The sequence below is a fragment of the Orcinus orca genome, chromosome 1 (assembly GCF_937001465.1).
Source record: "Orcinus orca chromosome 1, mOrcOrc1.1, whole genome shotgun sequence".
Taxonomy (NCBI): Eukaryota; Metazoa; Chordata; class Mammalia; order Artiodactyla; family Delphinidae; genus Orcinus; species Orcinus orca.
The window spans coordinates 185,616,041-185,637,456 of NC_064559.1; the positions used below are offsets into that span (position 1 = coordinate 185,616,041).

Sequence of the window (21,416 nt, forward strand, 5' to 3'; positions counted from 1 at the left end):
CCAGCAGCTTTCGGGATACGAGGTGAATTTCCAGTGTGGGCTGAGGACTCACCCATACGCGGGGAAGGGGTACTGCAGTCCATCTCCTGCCATGGGGGAAGGGTCTCGGGGATTTCTGGCCAGCTTCTGAGGTGTCCTCTGAGGGTACGGATAGCTGGACTGGACGAAGGGGATGTAGCTCAGCAGGGGGTTGTAGGAAGAGTGGAAACTCTGCTGTCCCGTCTGCTGTGGGTTGTTGTATGGCATCACCTGCATGGCAGAGAGGAGACAGGGGCTGGAGGAGAGGACAGAGGTCCAGCAGAGCCCGCTGCCACTAAACATCACAGTCCCCCAGCCCTGACCCTAACCCGAGGCCCCACCCCTCAGCCCCTGTGCCCCTCAGTCACTGTGGGGTGCATAGAAGGCAATGTGTTGGACGGGGAAGAAGCACAGGGCTCAGCTTCTATATGTGAGACTGGTAAGTTATTTAATTTATCTGTGTCTCAGTTTCCTTATCCATAAAATGGGCAAATGCTACCTCCATTGTATGGGGACTGAGTCAGCTGAAATAAGTAGAGAGACTGGCACATAATAAATAGCAAAGGAATATTATTTCCATTATTTCCATTCTATTCTCTGTCCCCTGCCTTACCCTCAGCCAATAACCATCTCAAAAGCCCCTGGTTCATTTTTAAGTCTTGTACCATCTCAGTAAAGGCTGTTGGGATGTATACATCCCTGGCTTCTAGCTCAGGACCTCAACAGACCCCAAGTCCAAGACAGCTCTGCCCAGTGGAAATTCCTGTGACGGGTGATGGAGATCTTCTGGGTCTGTACCACCCAATATGGTAGCCACCAGACACAGTGTGCTATTGAGCGCTTGAAACGCGGCTAGTGGGACTGAATTTCAAATTTTACTTCGTTTTGATTTCAATGTAAATAGCCAAACGTGGCTGGTGGTCATGGTACTGGGCGGTGTGAGTGAGGAGAAAGGCCAAATGGGGGCACTGCAATTGAGCTCAAACCCTAAGAAAAGTAGGAACTCGTTGGGTTTGAGACCACCTGGATCAGACCCCCACCAAGAAGCAGGGCTCATCCTATGTTGCCCCTGATGAGGCAGGAAGCCCACCTGTCTTATTTACTGATTTATCCTTGGCCCTGAGACGGTGCCTGTCACACAGTAGCTGCTCGATAAATATATGTTAAATGGATAAGTGCAAGAAAGAGGGAGAGAGAGGAGGAGGGAGGAAAGAAGAGACTCTTAAGTGTCAGCTTGAATATCTAAAATGACAGGGATCTCATTACATCACGAGCACTGTATTCCACTAGTGACAGCTCCAAATGTCTTGTGTGGAGCTGACATCCATCCTCCTGTGTGTTTTGGTCAAAACTCGGGAAATTTCTGGATTTCCACTTTAATAGCAAGTCTGTAGTCCAAGCTGCTCAGGGGTTGGGCATACTGACTGCCCTTTCTCACCCTGCACACCCTTATCTAATTTAAAAAGATGACAAAGGTTAGCGCTTATTAAGTGATAACAAGGGTATGCCAGGCCCTTCATGTGGATTCTCTCATTTAAAGTCCAAACAGCCCTGTGAGGTAGGGCCATTAGGATCCCCATTCTAGAGATGAGGAAACAGGTTCAGAGAAGTTAAGCAACTTGCTCAGTAAGTGTTCCAAGCGTCTGAGTTTTGTTGGAATCCCCAGTGTGGCAAGCCCAGAGCCCACGGCCCTGGACTGCACCGCTATGCCTGCTCCCTCTGGAAGCCTGAGCCCCTCCCTCCTGGCCCTCCCCATCTTTCCCCCAGTGGACAGGTAGGATCTGGTGACACTGGACATGGGCACCAAATCCCCAAGAGGGTGAGCTGAAGGTCAGAAAGTGCCAAGGGCTCACAGAGAGACCCCAGGAAGGCACCTCCCAAGACAGACACCAGAGGGTCAGCGTGGCAGGAAAAAAAAAAACCCCTGGTTTTCACAGTGAGGGGACAGTCCTGGACCTGGGAGGAAACTGACATGAAAGAGAAGATACGGGTCCTAGAGCTTATGCAAGCTTTATGCAAAACTGTATCCTAACTACATGTCACTGATAAAACACATAAAACAGAGCTGGGTATAGGGCTCTGGAACCATCTCCAAGAAATCCTCTTTGCTGACAAAAGCAATGATAGAGCAGTGTGCCCAGAATGCCACATCTGTATAAAAATGCTTGTATAAATGGATATCACTGGAAGGATACCTAAGAAACCGATCACAGTGATTGCCTCTAAGATTTTAAAAATTGTGTACCAGGTTTTTATATTACTGTTTCAAATATATGCATTTACATAACTTTGTCTAAAAGCATTCACTTTGGAGCTAGGTGGATGGAATCACTGCTCGTGGGGTGGAGGGGATGAGACTGAGATTCTGTGAGCCTGACTGCCTCATCTCAACTTCATCACAGGACGCAAAAACTCCTACTGCTGAAAGAGCAGTCCTGGCCCATGTAAGAAAGTAACCTACACTTATGGGCCCTTCTCTACCTTCTGGAACATTCTAACATCCTTCAGAGGTCAGAGATGCAGTTTGCAGAGAAAGGGTAGGGCTCCCCGGGGAGGGAGGAGAGGTGGAGGAGTCCGTGGGTTTGAGTGTGGGTTTGATCTGTCCACCTGATTGTGGGGTTGCAAGGCCAGCCTGAGAATGTAGCCGGTCCTCAGCTCCTTTCCTCACGCCCCCATCCCTGCCCCTAGATCCTCAAAGCCTCTGGAAGTGTTGTTTTGTGTTGTGGGGGGGGGGGGCCCACACGCATGCAGCTTGGCATGCATGTCTATAACTGCATCTTTATTTGTGTCTGTATTTTTGTCTCTGCTGCTTTATTTTGATACCATATTTTTGTGTGTCTGTATACAAGAGGCAGTAAGGCACAGTTATTGGGAACATGGACCCTGAAGCCAGGCGGCTCAAGGTCAACCCCCAATCTGCCATTGTGTTACTGTCAAGTAGATATTGACCCCCGACCTATCCATGGGAGTAGAGGGTGCAGATTCAGCTAACAAAAATATATAACACCCAGTTAAATTTGAATTTCAGAAAAACAGCAAGTTTTTCTTTTTTTTAGTATAAGTATGGTCCATGTAGTATTTGGGACATAGCTCTGCTAAAACATTATTCACCATTTATCTGAAATTTAAATTTAGCTAGGTGTCTGGTATTTTAACTGACAAACTGACATGGAAGGGATATGACTCCCAGCCCCACTGATGCTGGGCAGGCCATGTGATTTGCTTTGGCCCGTGGAAGGCAGGTGTACATTACCATGTCCCAGCTCTGAGCTGAGCCCCTCAGAGACATTGGGCATTTCTTCTCAGCCCTTCCGCCAACCAGCATGGCAGGAGCAAAAGTGACTGTATCTTCAGCACAGGCCCAAAAGGGGGACATGTGAAACAGGCCTGAACCCAATCCCAGTACTGCTCAGCCAGCCTGTGGACCCGTGGGTAAAAAAATAAATATTTTATTGCTGAAGCCTCTGAGACATTGAGGCCATTTGTTGCCACAGTAAAAGCTAACTTATGTGTTAACTTTATAACTTTGGACAAATTATTTAATCTCTCTCAGTTTCCTCATCTCTAATCTATAAAGTAGATTATAGGGTAGTTCTGAAGGTTAAATTAATGCGGGTAAGGCCCTTAGAGAAGGGCCTGGCACACAGTAAGGGCTCTGTAAGTGCCAGCTGGTATTATCACCTGGGGACACTGGTTTGTGTCCACATGCATGCTGGTGTTTCTGTCTGTACTCTGGGGTCAAGAATGGGCCGGAAAGTGTGGCTGGTGACCAGCTAGACAAAGACAAGGGAACAGACATCCTTCTGACCTGAAGGCCTTTGCGGAGCTGAGACAGAGGCGAGGAGGTCAGCTACTCACCTGTCGGGAGTAACACCCCAGCTGGGGTTGCAGGGTCTGCTGGTAGGGCATCCTGGCTGCCTGCTGTGGGTACAGGCCCTGGGGAGAGAAGAGGGAGGCTTAGTGCTGTGGGGCGGTGGGCTCCCAGCCAGAGAACAGCAGCCACTCAACTCAGCTTCCAGCCCCCTTGCCTGGACCTCCAGACACGTTCAAGTCCGTCCCACCACATTACTGGCCAGACCTACCAGCTGCCTAGTCCAGCTGGAGTCAGGTCGAGCCAGCAGCACGCCTCACAGCACACAGGAAGCCCCTGGTTAGCAGGATTCACAGCCTTTTTGGTGAATATTTAAGGCAAGAGCTTTAGGAACCCGCCTGCCTCTTGAATTCCAGATCTGCCCCTTAGTGTCTGTGTGACCTTGGGCAAGTCACTTCACCTCTCGGAGCCCCTTTTCCCTTGTCTCTAAAATTATGGGTGTTCAAGCCTGCAGAGCCTGTGAAGGTGGCCAGATTATCTTCGTTGCTGTCTATACCCCTTTCCTAAGTGCCTTTCCCCAAACCCCACTCCTGCCCCAAGACGTGAACTACCCGTGTACGTCTGTGTGCATGTGTGTGCCAGCTTGCCTCCATGCTTATTTAAGCACATCTGCATGTGTGCTTCCATTTGTGTCTGCAGCTGTGTGTTTCTGTGTACAAATGTGCAACTATGAACCTAGGTGTATTAGTTTTGGTCTGCTGCTGTGCCTCTATCTGCCCACACGTACACCTGTGTCTGTACCTGATGATGAAGACTGACGTGAAGATAAATGAGTTAATCCATCTAAAGGGCTTAGAACAGTGCAGCACGTGGTAAGGATCCTGTCACCATCTCTCACTGTCACCCGCTGCCCCTGCTACTCCCACCACTTGAAGAGGCTGCCTGGCAGCTCAGCCCGACGGGAAGTAGAAACTTTATTCACAACTCTGTCTGGGGTGGCCTTAAGTGCCATGTGTACACACACACACACACACACACACACACACACACACACACACACACACACACACACACACACAGCAGAACTGCCACTGTGGATGGGGTCAGCCCATGACCCCTCCAGTCCCAGGCTGCTTCTATCTGCCAATCCAGAGTTACCCCCTAAGAACCCCCTAAGATGCAGTTCAAAACCCCAACCCCCCCCTCAGACCACATGTCTTTCCAGAAGATTCCATGCCCCGAGATGCTGCCTCCATCCTGGGCTCGGCTTGTGCCAATCTGATGCTGCCCTTGACGACTTCCTCGGAGCCCATGGGCTCCTCCTAAAAGGCTCCGAATCCCTGATGTGGGGTCCTGGGGAAGCCCCCCAGCTCTCTCAGCGCCCATCCCCCACGTCCCCAAGAGAGCACATCCTTTCAGGGCCCTCCTTGCTCTCTCCTCCTGTGTACCTGCACTTGACCGTGGCCAGGCCTTTCCCACATCCACCAACCCCTTCACCTGAAACCAGTGCACCTGCTCGCCTTTTCTCCAAGCCCTGAGGCCAAGGCAGCCCCACTCACCACCACGACCAGCCTGTGACCCCAGGCGTGGCCTGAACTGGGACAGAGGTGTCAGCCGGATGGAGCCGCCCTGCCTGTTCCCAGACCCCAGTGGGCTCCAAGGCCGCGTTCTAAGTGTCCCTCCTCTGCTTCACTCCCTCCCCATCAGCGCTCAGCTCTGCTTTCCACAGCCGACTCCCCCAGGGCGCCGTCCTCCTCACGCCCGCCTAGGAGAGGCTACCCCTAGCATCCATGCCCCGCCTGTCCCTGCTCTGTCCTGGGGCGGATTTTCAGGAGATGATGCGATATTCGTCAGTATGAGGCACACTGTATGACCTGAAGGAGATTTCTAGTTGTTCAAATTGCAATTCTGTGAAATCACAAGCAAGGGTAAACACACATTCATTCCTCTTTGCTTGAGGCCATGGCCTCTTCCTACGTGCCCTCCCTCCCTAATTGGGAGCAGAGTTCCTTTGTGTCAAGCAGCCCAGGAGCCCCCGGAGCTCCCGTGTGCTGGGGACTGAGTCTTCCACGGCTCTGCGTCCGTCCACAGTGGAGCTCTGAGTAAATTGGATTTGGGACCTCATTTTTATTCTTCACACCGAGCAGGAAAAGAGGCTAGGATAGACTGTTCCCCGTTTCTCCTCTGTGCCTTCTCAAGGTCTGCTGAGCTCCCTGACACTGTTTCCTAGGAAGATCAGGGCTGAAAAGTGATCATAACCAATATCTATATCATACTTGAGATTTTACAAAGCCCTTTCCCATGCATGGACTGCATTAACCTGACAACTGACTCAAGCGTTTGCTGCTGCTGCTGTAATTATTACGAGGCCACTTCACAGGTGAGGAGACCAGGGCTCAGAGCATTTGACTAACTTGCCCAAGACCACACAGCTTGGAAGCAACGCAATTCCCTTAAACCCAAGTCTGACGATTCTAAAACCTGCTTTCTTTTTATCATATCAGGCCTCTTGATCAGCCGACTTGAAGCCTGATGGCATTATGAGACCATGAGGACCTGGGAGAAGGTAAATTACCCTGTCCCTTGTGACCACCTGGGAGTGTCCATGTGTACAGCCAACTCCACCTGGGCCTATTCAGTGTCTAAACTGCTGCATAGGACCCAGGGGCCCTACCAGCCAGGGCCCTTCTGCCCAGAGGCCCAGGAAGCTCAGAGTCAGCCCTGTGACGCACACATCAGCATCTCTAAAGACAAAGGACTTCATGCTGGAAAAATACGTCCAAATCTCACCCACTCCAAAAGTCAAGTCAGAAGAAGTTCACGTAGCAGAGAGAAACTAGCCCCTCTGTACAAAACAGACCATTGCAAATTAGCTTTGCATGGTGAGCCCTGTGGGTGCATTTGAGAGTGAATCGGTTTACACCAAATACAATTATGCAATTGTTTCTCTCTCAGGGGTGGGGGGCACACCATGCTGGCTTTGGATTTGTCCCTGACTTGTACTGGACGCCGAGCTTCCTAGCCATCTTGGAATCACCTCACCTGAGTCAAGGCCTATACTCAGTGTGAAGCAAGGTTTTTTGTTTTTAATTACTTAAATGAATGAGGAAATAAATAAATACAAATGAGTGCATCAGGGACTAGGTGATAAACGACTGCACAGTGAGTGAGCAAGGGTGGAGGAACATCAGTGAAAGAGTTGGTGAATCAATGAGGACGTGGACAGGGCATTTCTCTCGAGACCTCTGCCAGGACAACGTATCATAGACACGGGAGGGACGCACTTGGATTTTCCCATGGATCACGCTTCCTTATGACGTCTCACCTCAGTGGTGGGGTGTGAGGAGAGTGTGGCCACTTGCTCTGTTTAGCAAACAAGAAAAGGCTTGAAAACAAAACTTTGCAGAAGAAAAGAGAGACCACGCTAAACTCCTTTACTTTAGTTCCTGTTTAAGAATCAGGGGCTGAGCCTGGTGGGCCAGCTTAGAGGGGCTTTACGTGGGACAGAGAAGATCCACCTTCTGCGCAGGATGTCTAAGCTGTCAGGCTTGCCACTCTGTCGCAAAGGAGGAGGTGACACGTGGGACCGGAGGATCGGGGGAGGGGGAGGGGCACAGAGACAGGATGAGTCGATTTTCAGGTGGATTGCCTTCTCTCTGCCCTCTCCGGGCTTGGCCAGGCCAGGCTAGGGTAGCAGGTTCCCAGGAACCTGGCCCTTTCATACACCTGCCCACCATTCTGGAAAGGAGCCACGGAGGAGACAGAACACTGAGAAATCTTAGACGCTGAGCACCTTTCCTGGAGGAAACGAGCCAACCCGAAGGGACTATTTAAGCTCTTGGTTTAGACTATCGTTTAACCAGAGTGAACATTTATTTGATTTTTTCTTCTATCTACCCAGTGGGTGGCAGCTCTTGAGGGAGATTAAGTTAAACAGACAAACTAAAGAAACTACACTTGCCCTGAATAAATAAGTCTGTGAGTAAAATTTCCCACCCTGCAAGTGTTTCTCCATCCCATTGTGTCTGGCCCCTCTTAGCTATGAAACCAAGACCAAGAATGTGTGTCAAGCCATCTTAGCCGGTAGAAGCTAAGATTGCTGGGTTGTAGTTGAAATAAAACGGCCACATAATTTGTCATCTGCACCAGAACACTTGAGAGTGAAAGGGGGTGCAATTAATAATTATGCTGGGACAAAAGACCTAAACTGGGACTGTCCCAAGTAACCTAGGACACATGTCATCCAACTGTAAAGGAGGTGGTGGGAAACAAGGACTATGCTATCATCCTCTCCTGGGAGCCCAAGTACTTCACAGGCCCAAACTTAGCCAAGCTCTGGAAGACACGGCACAGAGTGAACTGAAATTCAGACAAAGGAAAATGAGAAATATACACGCACATGCACGTGCATGTGCGCACACGTGTACCGGGTGGTCGGTCTGATGTGGCCCCGATGAAAAAATTAACTAATGAGTCTATGGCTCTTTGTGAATTAGGCTTCCTGAACCAAGGCTCCTCCGTGGACGGCCACCAGAGAGCCAGGCCCAGGATCCGCTCACTCACCTGGTACTGGGGGAAGGCGGAGGGATTCGTGAACACGGGCAGAAGTGGATAGTTCAGGTTGAGCCAGAGCGGCTGGTTCAGGGTCGCTGAGGTCAAGGTGGTGGCAAAGCATGGGGTGAACACACTCCCTGTGTACTCGAGGTTGTTCTTGTCGGCCCCCGTCACAGGCGGGTTAACTGTAAGTCACAGGAGAGGCAGAGCGTTTCTGTGATTGAGGAAGGGAGAGGCCAGGACGCCCTCCGCCCCATGACTGCCTGAGGGGTTAATGTTCTCAGAGGTTAGGTCTTTTAAAAGCTCCCAGAGGGTTCTTCAACTTTTGGATGAATTTCCAACTCTAGGAAAACATCGTTAGTTCACACCTTGCCAATTCGGAAGGGGTGAAAATCTCCGTCATTCACTAGCAAGGAGGCAGTTTAGCAAGAGTACGCAACAAACCAGATTGCTGGGGCTGTATCTCACCGACTTACAAAACTACATTCTTTCAAATGCTTTAGAAAAATCCAGTTTGGTATAAACAATTGCTATGCCATTGGAAGTCTTTCTTATCAAATTATTAAAGCAACCCCTTGAGGACATGCACTTGGCAACAGTGAAGACCTGGTGCAGGTTGTTGTATGTATGTTGGAATCATTTTTTAAAAAATACTTTAAAATATTACATAATTCAGTATGATGGGACCCAAAATTAGTCTGAACGAATGAGATGTGATTGAGTTGTTTTAGGACATGGATCCTGGATTTTCTCCTTGTACAATATGCTCTGTGGGCTTATACAGTCTGAGCTGGGGTGTCAGTTTCCCCTTATTGGCACATTTTTGGGGGGAAAGGCAGTTACACTAAAACAGTTGTAGAAGCACAAGGGAGAGAAAGCCGGCACATGAATAATCTCAATGTAGAAATAATCTCAAAGAACGGATTGTTCTTTGGTTTGGGCCACTTGAGGGGATATAAGACAGGCTGAGTCAAGGCTATATTCAAACTGACCACCGATGATGCCCATGTGACCCCTGAAAGTCAACTGCATTTCTCTAGCAATAGTATTCCCTGTAGGGGACACAGGAAGTCATTTCCCCCATTTTATGGGACTAGGGAAAGACAGTAACTTGCCCACGGATGGGACAGCCCTTTGATGACAGAGCCACTCCAGGGACATCTGAGGGTTTCTGAAATCCCTTCCTCTACAGATTTCCTCTGGGCAGGGTCAGCTTACGTTTCAGCTCCAGCCCGTCCACCTCCACCTTGCTGCGAAGCTTCAGATGCCTGCTTGGGTTCTTGGTGGCCCCAAGGAACTCACAGAGCAGGTTCTTCTTGGCCGGCCAGGCAGGCTTCTTGGCTGGCAGGGCCATGGACGTAGAGCCCATGGGGTCACTGCCACCCTCCTTACCACAGGTGTCCTTCCGTCTCTGGGACCACTGACTGAGAAAGAGGCTCTCTTGACCCTTGGTCAGCTCCTTGGCGCCAGGGTTCCGTTCTACAGCAGAAGGGAAACTGAGTCAATGACTCTGGAAGGCCAAGTGCTGGATGCGGGGAGCACTGTCTTGTGGACTAAGTGATGGGTCCTCCAGAGCACATCTGAGGCTCCAACCACTCTGGGCTCTATCTCCCAGCCATTCAACCCAAGTTCAATCCCTGAAGGCTTCACTGACCAATGCCCATTATGGTCTCCCCATCCCATGCACACATGCACATGCATTCATCCATTCTTATCTTCTTGCCTTCCATCTACCCACTCATCCTCCCTTCCCTCTACCCACTCTTCCTTCCTTCCATAATTCCTTTCTTCCTTCCTTCCTTTCAAACCTCCTTCCTTCCAGTTACATCTCTTTTCTTATCTTTTCTTTCTTTCCTTCCTTCCTCCCTCCTTCCCTGACTCCCTCCCTTCTTCCTTCCTTTCCTTCATTTCTACTGTTTTTCTTTCCTTTCCCCCTCTTTTTTCCCTCCCTTCCTTCCAACCCTCCATAGGTTGGAATACAAAGGTCCCAGATACAAAGCTGACTTGGACACAGTTCCTGCCTTCAGGGAGCACCTGGCTTAGTGGGGGGACACATACTCCTACAGAACACACGTCTGGTCCCTCCTCACAGACTCTCCTCTTGCTAAATCGTCATGGCAATTTAGCACTCTCGTCAGCGCCAGCCTCTGACCTGAGTCCTGGGGACACTGCGGTGAGTCAGAGCCAGACTTGGCCCTGCAGGAGCTCAAAACAAGGATGAAGAGAAAGACAGACCCAGAAATAGCTCTGGGACAAGGCAGATGGGAACCATGAGGTGACAGAGGGACACCGTGGGAGAAGAAGGTGGCTAAGACAGCTTCTGTCTGAGAGGACCAGAGGGCTTCCAGAAGGAAGAGGGTCTTCAGCAAGGCCTTACACCAGGGGCTGTGGGTGACTGTGGGCAAAGGCACAGAAGCATCGGAGAGACACAGTGAGGCAATGGATGTGGTCAGTGCCAGGCTCAGATCTTTCTCCAAACAGACCGAGTGTCCCCCTAGTGCTAGGACACTGTCTGGACCATCATGGGATCCTCTACAGCAGTGGTTTTCACCCATATTTCCTTGTGAGCAATGGAACTCTTTCTTCCAACAAAATTAAGTATGATGGGGGGAAAATACATATATATATGTGTGTGTGTGTGTGTGTTTGTGTATATATATAACTGCACATATATAATCTATATACATATATAAATTTTTTAAGGCATTGCTTGGTTGAAGCAGGGAAGAGGGCCTTGTCCTCAACATCGTCACACCTTCCCCAGCCAGGAGGTCCTGGTCTCCGTGGAGCTTGGCTGGGAAATGGCGCTGGACACACAGCAGGCACCTCGGATCTTTCTGATAGCGGCAGGACCAGAGGACCTGTGCCCAGTACTACCTGTTGGGAGTGGATGTCATCCCACCCACTCTTGGCCCCATTAGCCCACTGGCCTTGGGGCTGAGTCTGGACAGGACAGGGCCTGACCTCCTAGTGCCATCCCAGCAAAGGAAAGAGCTGCTCTAGCCTGAGCCAATTTAGGAGAAAATGCCATTTTTATCAAAACATGTCCCTAGAGTCTCTTCCAAGAGTTTGTCTGGTTGTGAGTGTAGTCCCCAGTCCCCTCCCCAGAGGCCCCACACCCGCCATCACACACATACATACCCAGCTGCCTGAAACATGCTCCTCTCTCATCTCCAAAGCTCCCTCTTCCAATGTCTGTATACACAGACCCACACACATTCCTGTCTGTCGTTCCTTTGGCTCACTCACACGTGCACACAACTACACACAGAGAATGGACACACACAAACACATACACACGGTCACCATCAGATGCACCCACCCTGCATTTTCTCTAACAAATACGCTCACACCTGCAAAGCTCCCCTTGGCACACCTTTGCCCGCACACTTGTACACACATATACACACAAATGGTGGGAGGGTGGAGGGGACAGGATGGCCTCCAGCCCAGCAGCCTCGTCCGACAGAGAGACATCCACGCCTCTCTCCTGCAGAAGAAGGTGGAAGGAACGTCCCCTCCCCCAGGTAGGCCTCTATCCTCTCGCACGCACAGCCCATCGTCCCCAGAGTCCTCGGGCTTCTAGAGGCCTGCCCAAGACCCAGAGTCCAGCGTGCTGTCCACAGCTCAGAGTCCTTGGCCTTCCTCCAATGCTCCAGAGCACAGAATGTTCTTTAGGGTGACCGTGTTCCCGTTTTCTTAGGAAGATGGATCTGGGCCCTCCCAACACAGGCATCTCTCCATTACCCGTCCATGCTCACAGCTTGGGGGGAATTTTTCCTTTGGTTTTCTCCTAGTGACTGCTGACAGCAGGCAAATGCCCCTGCCATCAGTCTGCCTTCTTGGAATCATCCAGTCTGAGTGGCTGGATCGGAACAGGCACAAAAGGCAGAATCCTGGGAGTGGGGTGGGGGAAACTTGGGAGGCGGCTGGATTTCCTGCGGAGGCTGTGAACTCCTCAATTCAGGAGTGGGACTTTTCTAAAGCCCTGCAGTACCTGGGAACAAATCCCAGGGCCAGCAGTCTGCACTGCACCTGGAGAGTTTACACATTCACCCTCCTGCCCCACAGAGAGGGGACCAAGCCTCATGGTTGCAACAGGAGCCACGAGAAGCCAATCAAGTTTCCCTCCTATCCAGCTTAAAGTCCTCACACTGCACTTTCACCCTGGACCCAGCGAGGGTAAGTGTTTCCTTCAGTGTACTCTGGGTGCCTGTGGATTTAAAAACCCAGTCAGTTACCAGATGGGCTTCTCCCTCTTCCCAAGCCACATTGGATTCAGAGCCACTGTATCTGCTTACAAGAGTTGTGCCCTGTATACGGACATCCACAGAGGAGGCCTGTGGGGACTGAAAACAGCCTGTACCGGGGCACTGTGCTCGCCAGCGAGGCCACGTCATCCTACTTTGCGCAAAGACGTTGCATGTGCCTGACGCAGCCCGGTAAGTTGTTTCTTCCCCTGCGGGCCCATTCCCTAGCCCTGCCCCCAGCCCCACTCACCCATCAGTTTGTGCCCCTCCATGGCAGGGTCAGCCTCGGGCTTGGAGCAGATCTTGGCAAACACTGGCAGCTGCTTCCTCTGAGCAGGGAGTCTGGGGGGCTTATCGAGCTTGTCGGGAGGCGCTGGAGGAGGCGGGGGAGTTGGCAGCAGGAATGGGCCCAGCTCCGCGGGTTCCCCGGGTCCAGGGCCACTGAACATGCTGCTCTGCAGGAAGTCCTTGATGGCCGTGCTCTCCTCCAACACCGTCTTGTTGTCGGGGGCCTTGGACGTTTCCGCGGACTTCAGTGGGAACTGAGCCAGGAGCTTGCTGATCTCCGAGTTGGAGGCCCCCAGGCTGTTGCCCCTGTCCTCTGTCCCCTTGGCACTCTTGACCTTGGCAGTACGCAGGGTGCCTGTGACCATAGACATGGTAGAACTGCAGTCCTGCCGGCTGCCGATAACGGGCACTGCCACCTTTGGCTCCAGGAGCTTGTAACCGGCAGTGATGGAGGCTGCTGGGCGTTCACTGCTGCCCGCCACCAGCGAAGGCACAAGAAGGCAGGGAGCCGGCTGCCTGGGCCCCTCGAGGGAGCTGCCAGGTGCCTTCAGCTCCCCGGAGCTCTCTGTGACCGGCATGAGGTGCTCTTTGGTGAGGCTCAAGAACTCCTGTTCCACCAGCAAGGAGATCTCATCTCTGCCGCTGGTGAGTTCCGGAGGCCTGCAAACAGGTCAGAAAGACAGAGGGCTTTAGTGCCAGCTCCCTGAGGGTGGCTGTGCAGCAGGGCACAGGCCCCAAGGAAAGGGGATGGAGGAAACACGCCTCCAGGTGTGAGAAGCCTATTGCTTTTTTAAGAGAGAAAATGGACCATCAGTGGACTCCAAGGGGTTTCTATACCACACCCGTGGGCACAGTACCGAGAGCTTGGTTCTGGGAATCGGGATGCCTGGGTCCTCTCCCAATACTATATCTTGCTGAGTGAGCTGAGCCTTAATTCTGTCCATCTCTCCCTGTTCAGTCATGCTCAGGACCGGAAGCAATAAAAGACCAGCAGCAAAGGGGACAGGACGGAGCCGACAGCTCTGAGCGTGGCATCCAGAGTGCTGGGGCTGAGTCTTGGGAAGCCCCCAGATGCCCTGTAGGATGGTTGAGTGAGAGCAGGGGACCTCAGGGCTCACAGCCCGGCTCTGTCACTTCCCAGCTATGTGATCCTGGGCCCCTTGCTCAGCACCTTGGTCTCCTCTCTTGGTGAACAGGAATATCATAGAGACACTCAGACCATGTCTGGCACGGTAAGGGCAATACACGTGTCAGCTAGTATGTCCACACTTCCGTCAGCCTGGCTGGGCCCCTGGTCCTGAAATCTGCACAGTGGCTCCGGGGATGCCCATGTCCACCTTGGCTGGCATGGCCCTCTGACCAGACCACAGACTGGGGCCCACTTCCTGGGAGCACTGACAATTTCTTGATCCCTGAACAGGTTCACAAGCATCTCCCTGTATCTAAACACTGGCCTCTACCTGCACCTCAGACCCCGGGAGCTCCAGCCTGGACCCTTGGCGGCCAGCACCAGCCTGATGGGGCCTGATGGTCCCGTGGACGCTAGGCTCCTGGTTGCTGGCTCTCTCCAGGTGTGGGACAGGGTAGCAATCCTGCTGGCCTAGCCTGTGGCCCAGCCTGCCACGCCAGCCTCCTTGGCAAGGGGGAAACTTCCTCCCTGGCACTCCCAGGAGGACCATGGTCACCCAGCTTAGAACCATCTGCTATCCCTCCTGGATGGGTTCCCATGAAGGGTGGATGAGGTGGCCTACACAGAGCATTCTGGAAACTGCTCAATGCTCTACCGCTGGTAGAAGGTGGTGAAAATGGCAAAAAAGAGGCAGAGGGAAAAACTAAAGCTCCTTGTGAGAGGCGCTTTGGGGAGGCCCTGTGCACATTCCTGCGCTGACAACGCATTCTGTGGGTGGAGTCAGCCCCGAAAATAATGACTGGGGAATGCGCCCAGCAGGGACGGTCCTTCCTGGTAATGTTCTGTGTATGGGCACACGCACGTGGACACACACACACACACACACGCGCGCACACACACACGTGCAGTGCAGGCACAAAATGACTCAGTTATCACACATAGAACCGGGGACAGTCTCCACATCTGACGACCAGCCACTGCCTACTGTGCTGGGTATTAACCCCTTAGTTGCTGGGTCCTGATGAAGCCCAGAGGGTCCTGGAAAAGGTTTTGGGTAGCCAGGGCACTTGGAAAGCACAGGGAAGAGTTTAAAACTTGGGAGTTTGTCACTGTTCTAACAACCGAGGCAACCAATGCCTCCTGACCACCAGCCCCCCATGTGGTCTCCCCAGGCCTGGCAGCTGAGAGAGGTGCCAGGAAAAGCAGACTCCAGCCAAACAGACCGAGGTCAGAATCGGGCACCTCTGCGTATTTCACGTCAAATCCTGGAAACTCAGGGACTCCCCTGTGATGAGGGTATGACACCTGTGACATGGATATGACACTACAAGTGCCCAGACGCTGGGTGGGATGAGAGCTTGGTGCAGTAACCCCTGTGCAGGCTCAGCATGGACACGCACCAAGGAAGCCCTGGGTACACGGTGGCTGTGAGCGGCAGAGTGGGAGCAGGCTGGCCCTGGAAGATCCCGGAGGCCATCAAAGCCGTGTATGAGGCAAGGCGGTCCACTCTGTTCTCCCCTTCTTTCCCTGGCCTCTCTCCTATTCCCATCCTTTCCTCCTTCTCACTCTAGACTCGGTCTATAAATTGGCCCCCCTCTCCTGCCGTGTCCCTGGGAACACCTGGAATAAAGAGACTGTCAATCATCACCCTCAAAGGCAACAGGGGAGTCTCGAGTCACAGAAACCAGATACTTGAGGGACCAGTTTTTGTCTCTCCCGTGCCTGCCCCCAAACTTGCCAAGCAAGTTATGTACCAGCAGATCTTCTGGATTGGAAAGACTCACCACAATTATGTTATTTTTTTGTTTTTTGTTTTTGGCCATGCCACGCCAGGCTTGCGGGATCTTAGTTCCCTGACCAGGGATCGAACCCGGGTGCTCAGCAATGAAAGCGCACAGTCCTAACTGCTGGACCGCCAGGGAATTCCTCAACTATGTTAATTTTTAAAAATTGGGATAATGGTATTGTGGTTATATTTAAACAACAACAAAAAGGGTCTTTATCTCTTATAGATACATACTAAAGTATTTACAGGTAACATTATGTCTGGAATTGGCTTTAAACTTAACCTAGCAAGGGGAAGGAAAAGATGGGGGCGGGGGGAATAGATAAAATAAGATTGGCCCTATGTTGATCATGGCTAAGGCTGGGTGAGGGGTACATGGGTTCATCACATACTAGTTGTTCTATTTTTGTCTGTGTTTGGTTTCTCGTTGTTGTTTTTTTTTCTAAAATAAAAATGTTCTATAATAGACGTACACACAAAAGTCTCACCACTGAATCCTTTAAAGTATCAGCTCCCAGGAGAAGTCAAAGCAGCTTCTAAAAGACCCACAGGGCCCGAGGTCCCTGTACCAAAAGCCATCCCACAGGCAGTCCCTTCTCTGCACCTGAGAGAATACTCCTACCCCTCCCCCACCCGGGAGCCAGGCTGGCAGAGAGGACCCAGCAGGGGCTGAGTGTGAACCCCTGTTCATATTCCCCGGTCATTCTCCTCTGGACACATCATGGGGGTCAATGGGCCTCTTAGGAAGCTGGCATTCCCAGAAGGGGCAGGGCAGTGCTAAGAACAGAGGGGCCCACCCTGGCTGTGGGTCCCCCATGTGTCCCTGAAAGGCTGGCCCGGAGCACCTGGCCCTCCCCAAGACAGCCTCTACAAACTCCTATTTCCTTTGCATCTGCCATGAATCCACTACAGGCCAGACTGGAAGCTAGGCATCCACATATATGCTTGCGTTTAATCCTCTCCACGTCCCTGGGCAATAGACAATATCATTCTCCCTTTAGAGATGGGAAAAGTGAGCCTGAAAGGGGCGAAGGACCTTGTCGCTGAGAAAGTGAAGCGACTGGTGTGAGGATGCTGCCGGGTCCGGCTGATTTCCTGACCTCCTCCTACCCCAACCCGGCTTCTTTTCCAGGGATGGTTCTGCAGTGAGGTCCACCGGCCCCTGCTCTGTGGCTGGGCTTTGTTCCCCAATCTGAATGCAATCAGGGATATGGCTAGGATCATCCCCTCACTCCAGCTTGTGGAGGATCATCACGGCGAATCCTGAGCCTGTCATCCGTGGCATTAGCTGTCCCTGACAGCTCTGTGTCAGCTGCATGTCTCATGAGCACGCCTTCTGGGTCCCCCACCAATTTATGAATAGAAATGTTGAAGGAGAGGGAGGCCAGGGCTGAGCCTTAGGGACATTGCTGGAAACCCTCCCCCGCCCCCAGTCTGCCAGTAATCCTGGATCAACACTTTGGGGGAATAAATCAATCCAGTCACTAGCATCCCATCTCCACTTCTCCAAGACAGCCTTTATCAAATACCTTGCTGCAGTCAAGATTCAGCACACAATTACACTGTGTGTGTGTAATTGTGTGTAATGCACACAATTACAGGTCTCTGAGCAAGGGTCTCCCCTAACTGCCCTCTCCAGCCCCAAGAAAACAAGATTCGTTTGCTCTTTTCTGTTCTAGAAAACTGCATGCCTGCAGAGCTAAGACATTCTTAGAACTTAGATCAAACCATTCCCCCACTTAAACCCTTATGTGAATTCTCACTACACATAGACTAAAAATCCAAACTCCTTTCTGACCCCCCGGGGCACCCCACAAAGTGGCCCTGTTACCCCCTCCTGCTTTGACTCCTCTTCTTCTGGCCACTCTGGTCTTATAAATACGCCTTGGCATGTCAAGTTCTTTCCAACCCCAGGGCCTTTGCACCTCCTTTGGATGCTAGATCATCCCTTGACTGACTCTTACTAGGCACTCTATGCTCCATCAATCTGTTTATTTTCTTCCTAGTGTTTATCACCATCATATAGTACTTTTTTATGTCTTTACTCCCTACAACAACTCATCCTCCCTGAGGGCAGGGACTGTATCTTGTTCACCACGGAGGCCTCAGGACCTCGAGCAGTGTTGGGCACATACCTCCAGCTCAGTAAGGATTTGTTGAATAAATGAATAAACTGGCCCACGAACTTGTCTTTACCCTTGTCCATTTCTTGAAACTCCTGAAATCAAGAGTTGTGTGGCCAAAGACTGCCCAACTCCTTCAATGGTTGCAAGCTGCCTGGATTTGATTCTATTTCTGGCCTTCCATCTCATGTCCCACCTTGGGCCTGGCACCCCTGTGAGCTGACCGGATGACACTGACCAGCCTTCTTGGCAAGGTCCTAAGAACTCTCAACCCCTGTAAGTCAGTCCCACAGCAGAACCCACACAGACCCCGCCCAACTCTTAGCGACCACTCTGGGGCTCACGGATTTTTCCCTCTCCCAACAACTTTGCTGGGCTCCACGTCGAGCCTGCCCGCCCGCGTTTCCTGGTATCTATCTTCCTTCCTCTCTTCTTAAGAAGTTTTGCCGACGCTGGCACCTCTCCCGTGCTATTTGCTTTCTGCTTTGAGTTGGTAAAAAGCATAAAATCTGCCACAGACTCTATCACAGTGAATCATTCGGGGCCGTTAACCCAACTCCCGGGCGCTGACAAAGGAAGCTAGTCAGAATTGGTGCTGGGGCTCCAGCTGCTGCCACTACCTCTGCTTTGCCCACCTCCGGAGATGATAGGTGTCTGATGACGACTCTGTACACGGGCACCACGCATCATTTCTGCATTTGCAGTGTATAGAGTCGTATAAAAATAAAGGCTATTGACTAGCTGGCACCCCTTCCCAGAATAATGACTAAGCAAGCATGCTGTTAGCTCCCCGACAGCAGTTCTGTGTTCATGATAACACAGAGCAAAGATGAAAACTGCTATTCATCTGAGCCAAACAACAGAAAAATGCAAGCAGAAAATTGTTAGTGCTGGAAGAGGACACCAAAACAACTATTTTCTTCCCACTATGGCATTTCAGATTGATGACAAACACGGTACCCAGGCCCGGTGCCCAGGCAACATGGGTGGTTGAAGACCGAAGCAAGGGAAGGGCTCTGGCTCCATCGGGAGACTGACCTCCTGGCTGGGGGTGAGGCCGACTTCACGTGTCTGCGTGGGTGGGGCAGCAGAGCAGAGCGGCTAAAAAGCTCAGTGCCTGGGGCTTCCCTGGTGGTGCAGTGGTTGAGAGTCCGCCTGCCGATGCAGGGGACGCGGGTTCGTGCCCCGGTCTGGGAAGATCCCACATGCCGCGGAGCGGCTGGGCCCGTGAGCCATGGCCGCTGAGCCTGCGCGTCCGGAGCCTGTGCTCCGCAGCCGGAGAGGCCACAACAGTGAGAGGCCCGAGTACCGCAAAAAAAAAAAAAAAAAAAAAAAGCTCAGTGCCTGCAAGGAGGCAGAAACTGGATTCCCACTGCTTAATGGAGGCCAGCCCTCAAGCAAGCTGTCTAATATGTCTAAACCTCAGGTTCTAGTTCACAAAATCAGAAGGATGAGCATCTACGGAGAATGAACTAACCAGCTAGGCACTGTGCAAAACGCTCCCCATGCAAAACTCTCATTTTAGTTCCCACAGCAGCCCCAGTGGGGTGGTGTGAGGACCAATTACAGTTTTGACCCTATGGTAGTTCCCATGCACCTTGGTTCAGTAACAAAGCAGAGATTTGGAAAGTGCTTGGGCATTAGGGCTTAACCTCTTGTTTCTCCTGGGACTCAGCAACCTCCACATAGACGAACCCAGGAAAGTCTGCTGGAGGATAACACATCCCGTGGAGAAAAACCTCAAGGTCCTCAGCTGACTAGCCAGACCTGGGTGACGACAGACACTGCAGATGTGTGGGTGGGCACGAGGCACGTCCCGCCAAGCCCACCCAAGCCTCTCCCAGAAGAACCACCCAGTGGAACCCAGCCCAGACTGCTCAACTACGGAAATGGGAGCTAAGTAGGAAGCTGTGGTGCTGAGCTGCTAAACTTTGATGTGGTTTGTTACACAGTCGGCCTTTCGTATTCAAAGGTTCGACACTGGTGGCTTCAACCGACCGTGGATGGAAAATACTGGGAAAAAAATTCCAGAAAGTTCCAGAAAGCAAAACTTGAATTTGCTGCACACTGGCAACTACTTACATAGCATTTACATTGTACAGTACAACTCTTTACATAGCATTTACATTGTATGAGGTATTATAAGTAATCAGGAGATGGTTTAAAGTATACGGGAGAATGTGTGTAGGTTATATGCCAATACGACGCCATTTTATGTAAGGGACTTGAGCAGCCGCAGATTTTGATATCCATGGACATTCTGAAACCAATCCCCTGTAGATACCAAGGGACTATTGTTTATCAAAAGCTAACGGGCACAGAGACATACAGTTATCACAGTTTTTAAATGAAGAAGCTAAAGTCATCATCCCCCGATCGGCCCCCATCCTCACTTGACCAAGGCTGGTGGACATTTCTGGGTCTTCCTGTCTGCTTGGGGAACAGGGACCCATCTTCAATGCCCCTGGAGCTTATGTCACAGCACCCAGGATGGTCCCTGCCCAATGTGGAGGGAAGGGACACAGCCACCTCTGTCAAAGCTACCTGGTGTCTTCATCTTTCCTCTCCTCCAGAGCTAGGATTCACTGAACTGCCCTGGGTATACACACCATACCCTGCACACACGTACACACCAACATATGTGTGTACACACAGCAGTCACGTACGTGCACATGCACATATCCCAACCCATATGTGCACACACACACCCATACCACAGCTGTGCACACACACACACGCATATGCATACACACATAAAGCACTGCCATGTACACACACACACCAACGCACATACACACACCCAGGCACACAGCTGTGCTACGACCACACACACCTGTGTGCACACACACACACAACCACGCACACACCACAGCCATGCACACACACACATGCTACAACCATGCCCATACACATACCACAGACGTGCACACACCCACACACGCAAACACACCACAGCCATGCCCACACACCTCACCACACCACCCAGGCACACACCACCGCCATAGCTTTGTAGAAGCCCAGTGGGAAGAAAGAAAGGGGGAAGGAGGGCGGCTTCCCCTATCTCACAGCCTGAGGGGACTGGGCCAACTGTTTTCAGTCTGGGGGGGGGGAGGGGGGAGGGGCAGTTGAGAGAAACTGCAGATTCAGTTGCCATCCCAGGCGACTGTGCACCTGTGTCCCAAAGGTACCTGGAAAGCCACTGAGTTCCACCTGCTGGCCCTTCTCTGGTGGGGGTGTGGTGGGCAGCGGGCCTTCAGAAAACTCTGATTCCCACCCCCTCCCTCCTCCGCTTTCCAGGCTGCGTGAGGATTAAGTGAGATGATGAATGTGAAAGCGCTTGGTAAACTGTAACAGGCGCTATGCAAATGTTAGCGGCTCTGACGGAGAGATGTGCGGTGCCCAGAGGCCCGCTGACCCTTCGCAGCCCAGGGCCTGGCCGGCTGGGGGTGGGAAGCCG

General features: G+C 51.8%; 1 protein-coding gene across 1 annotated transcript in view; it reads right to left on the reverse strand.

Annotated features, from left to right (window-relative positions):
* C1H1orf94 (chromosome 1 C1orf94 homolog) overlaps nt 1-21,416 on the reverse strand; it is a 37,099-nt gene that overhangs the window by 5,679 nt on the left and 10,004 nt on the right. The window contains exons 2-6 of the mRNA XM_049695502.1: nt 12,884-13,581; nt 9,602-9,862; nt 8,393-8,568; nt 3,877-3,954; nt 53-249 (exon numbers count right to left, since the gene is read on the reverse strand). Of these exons, the coding sequence (XP_049551459.1) occupies nt 53-249; nt 3,877-3,954; nt 8,393-8,568; nt 9,602-9,862; nt 12,884-13,581 (1,410 nt within the window). The remainder of the gene's footprint in view (nt 1-52; nt 250-3,876; nt 3,955-8,392; nt 8,569-9,601; nt 9,863-12,883; nt 13,582-21,416) is intronic.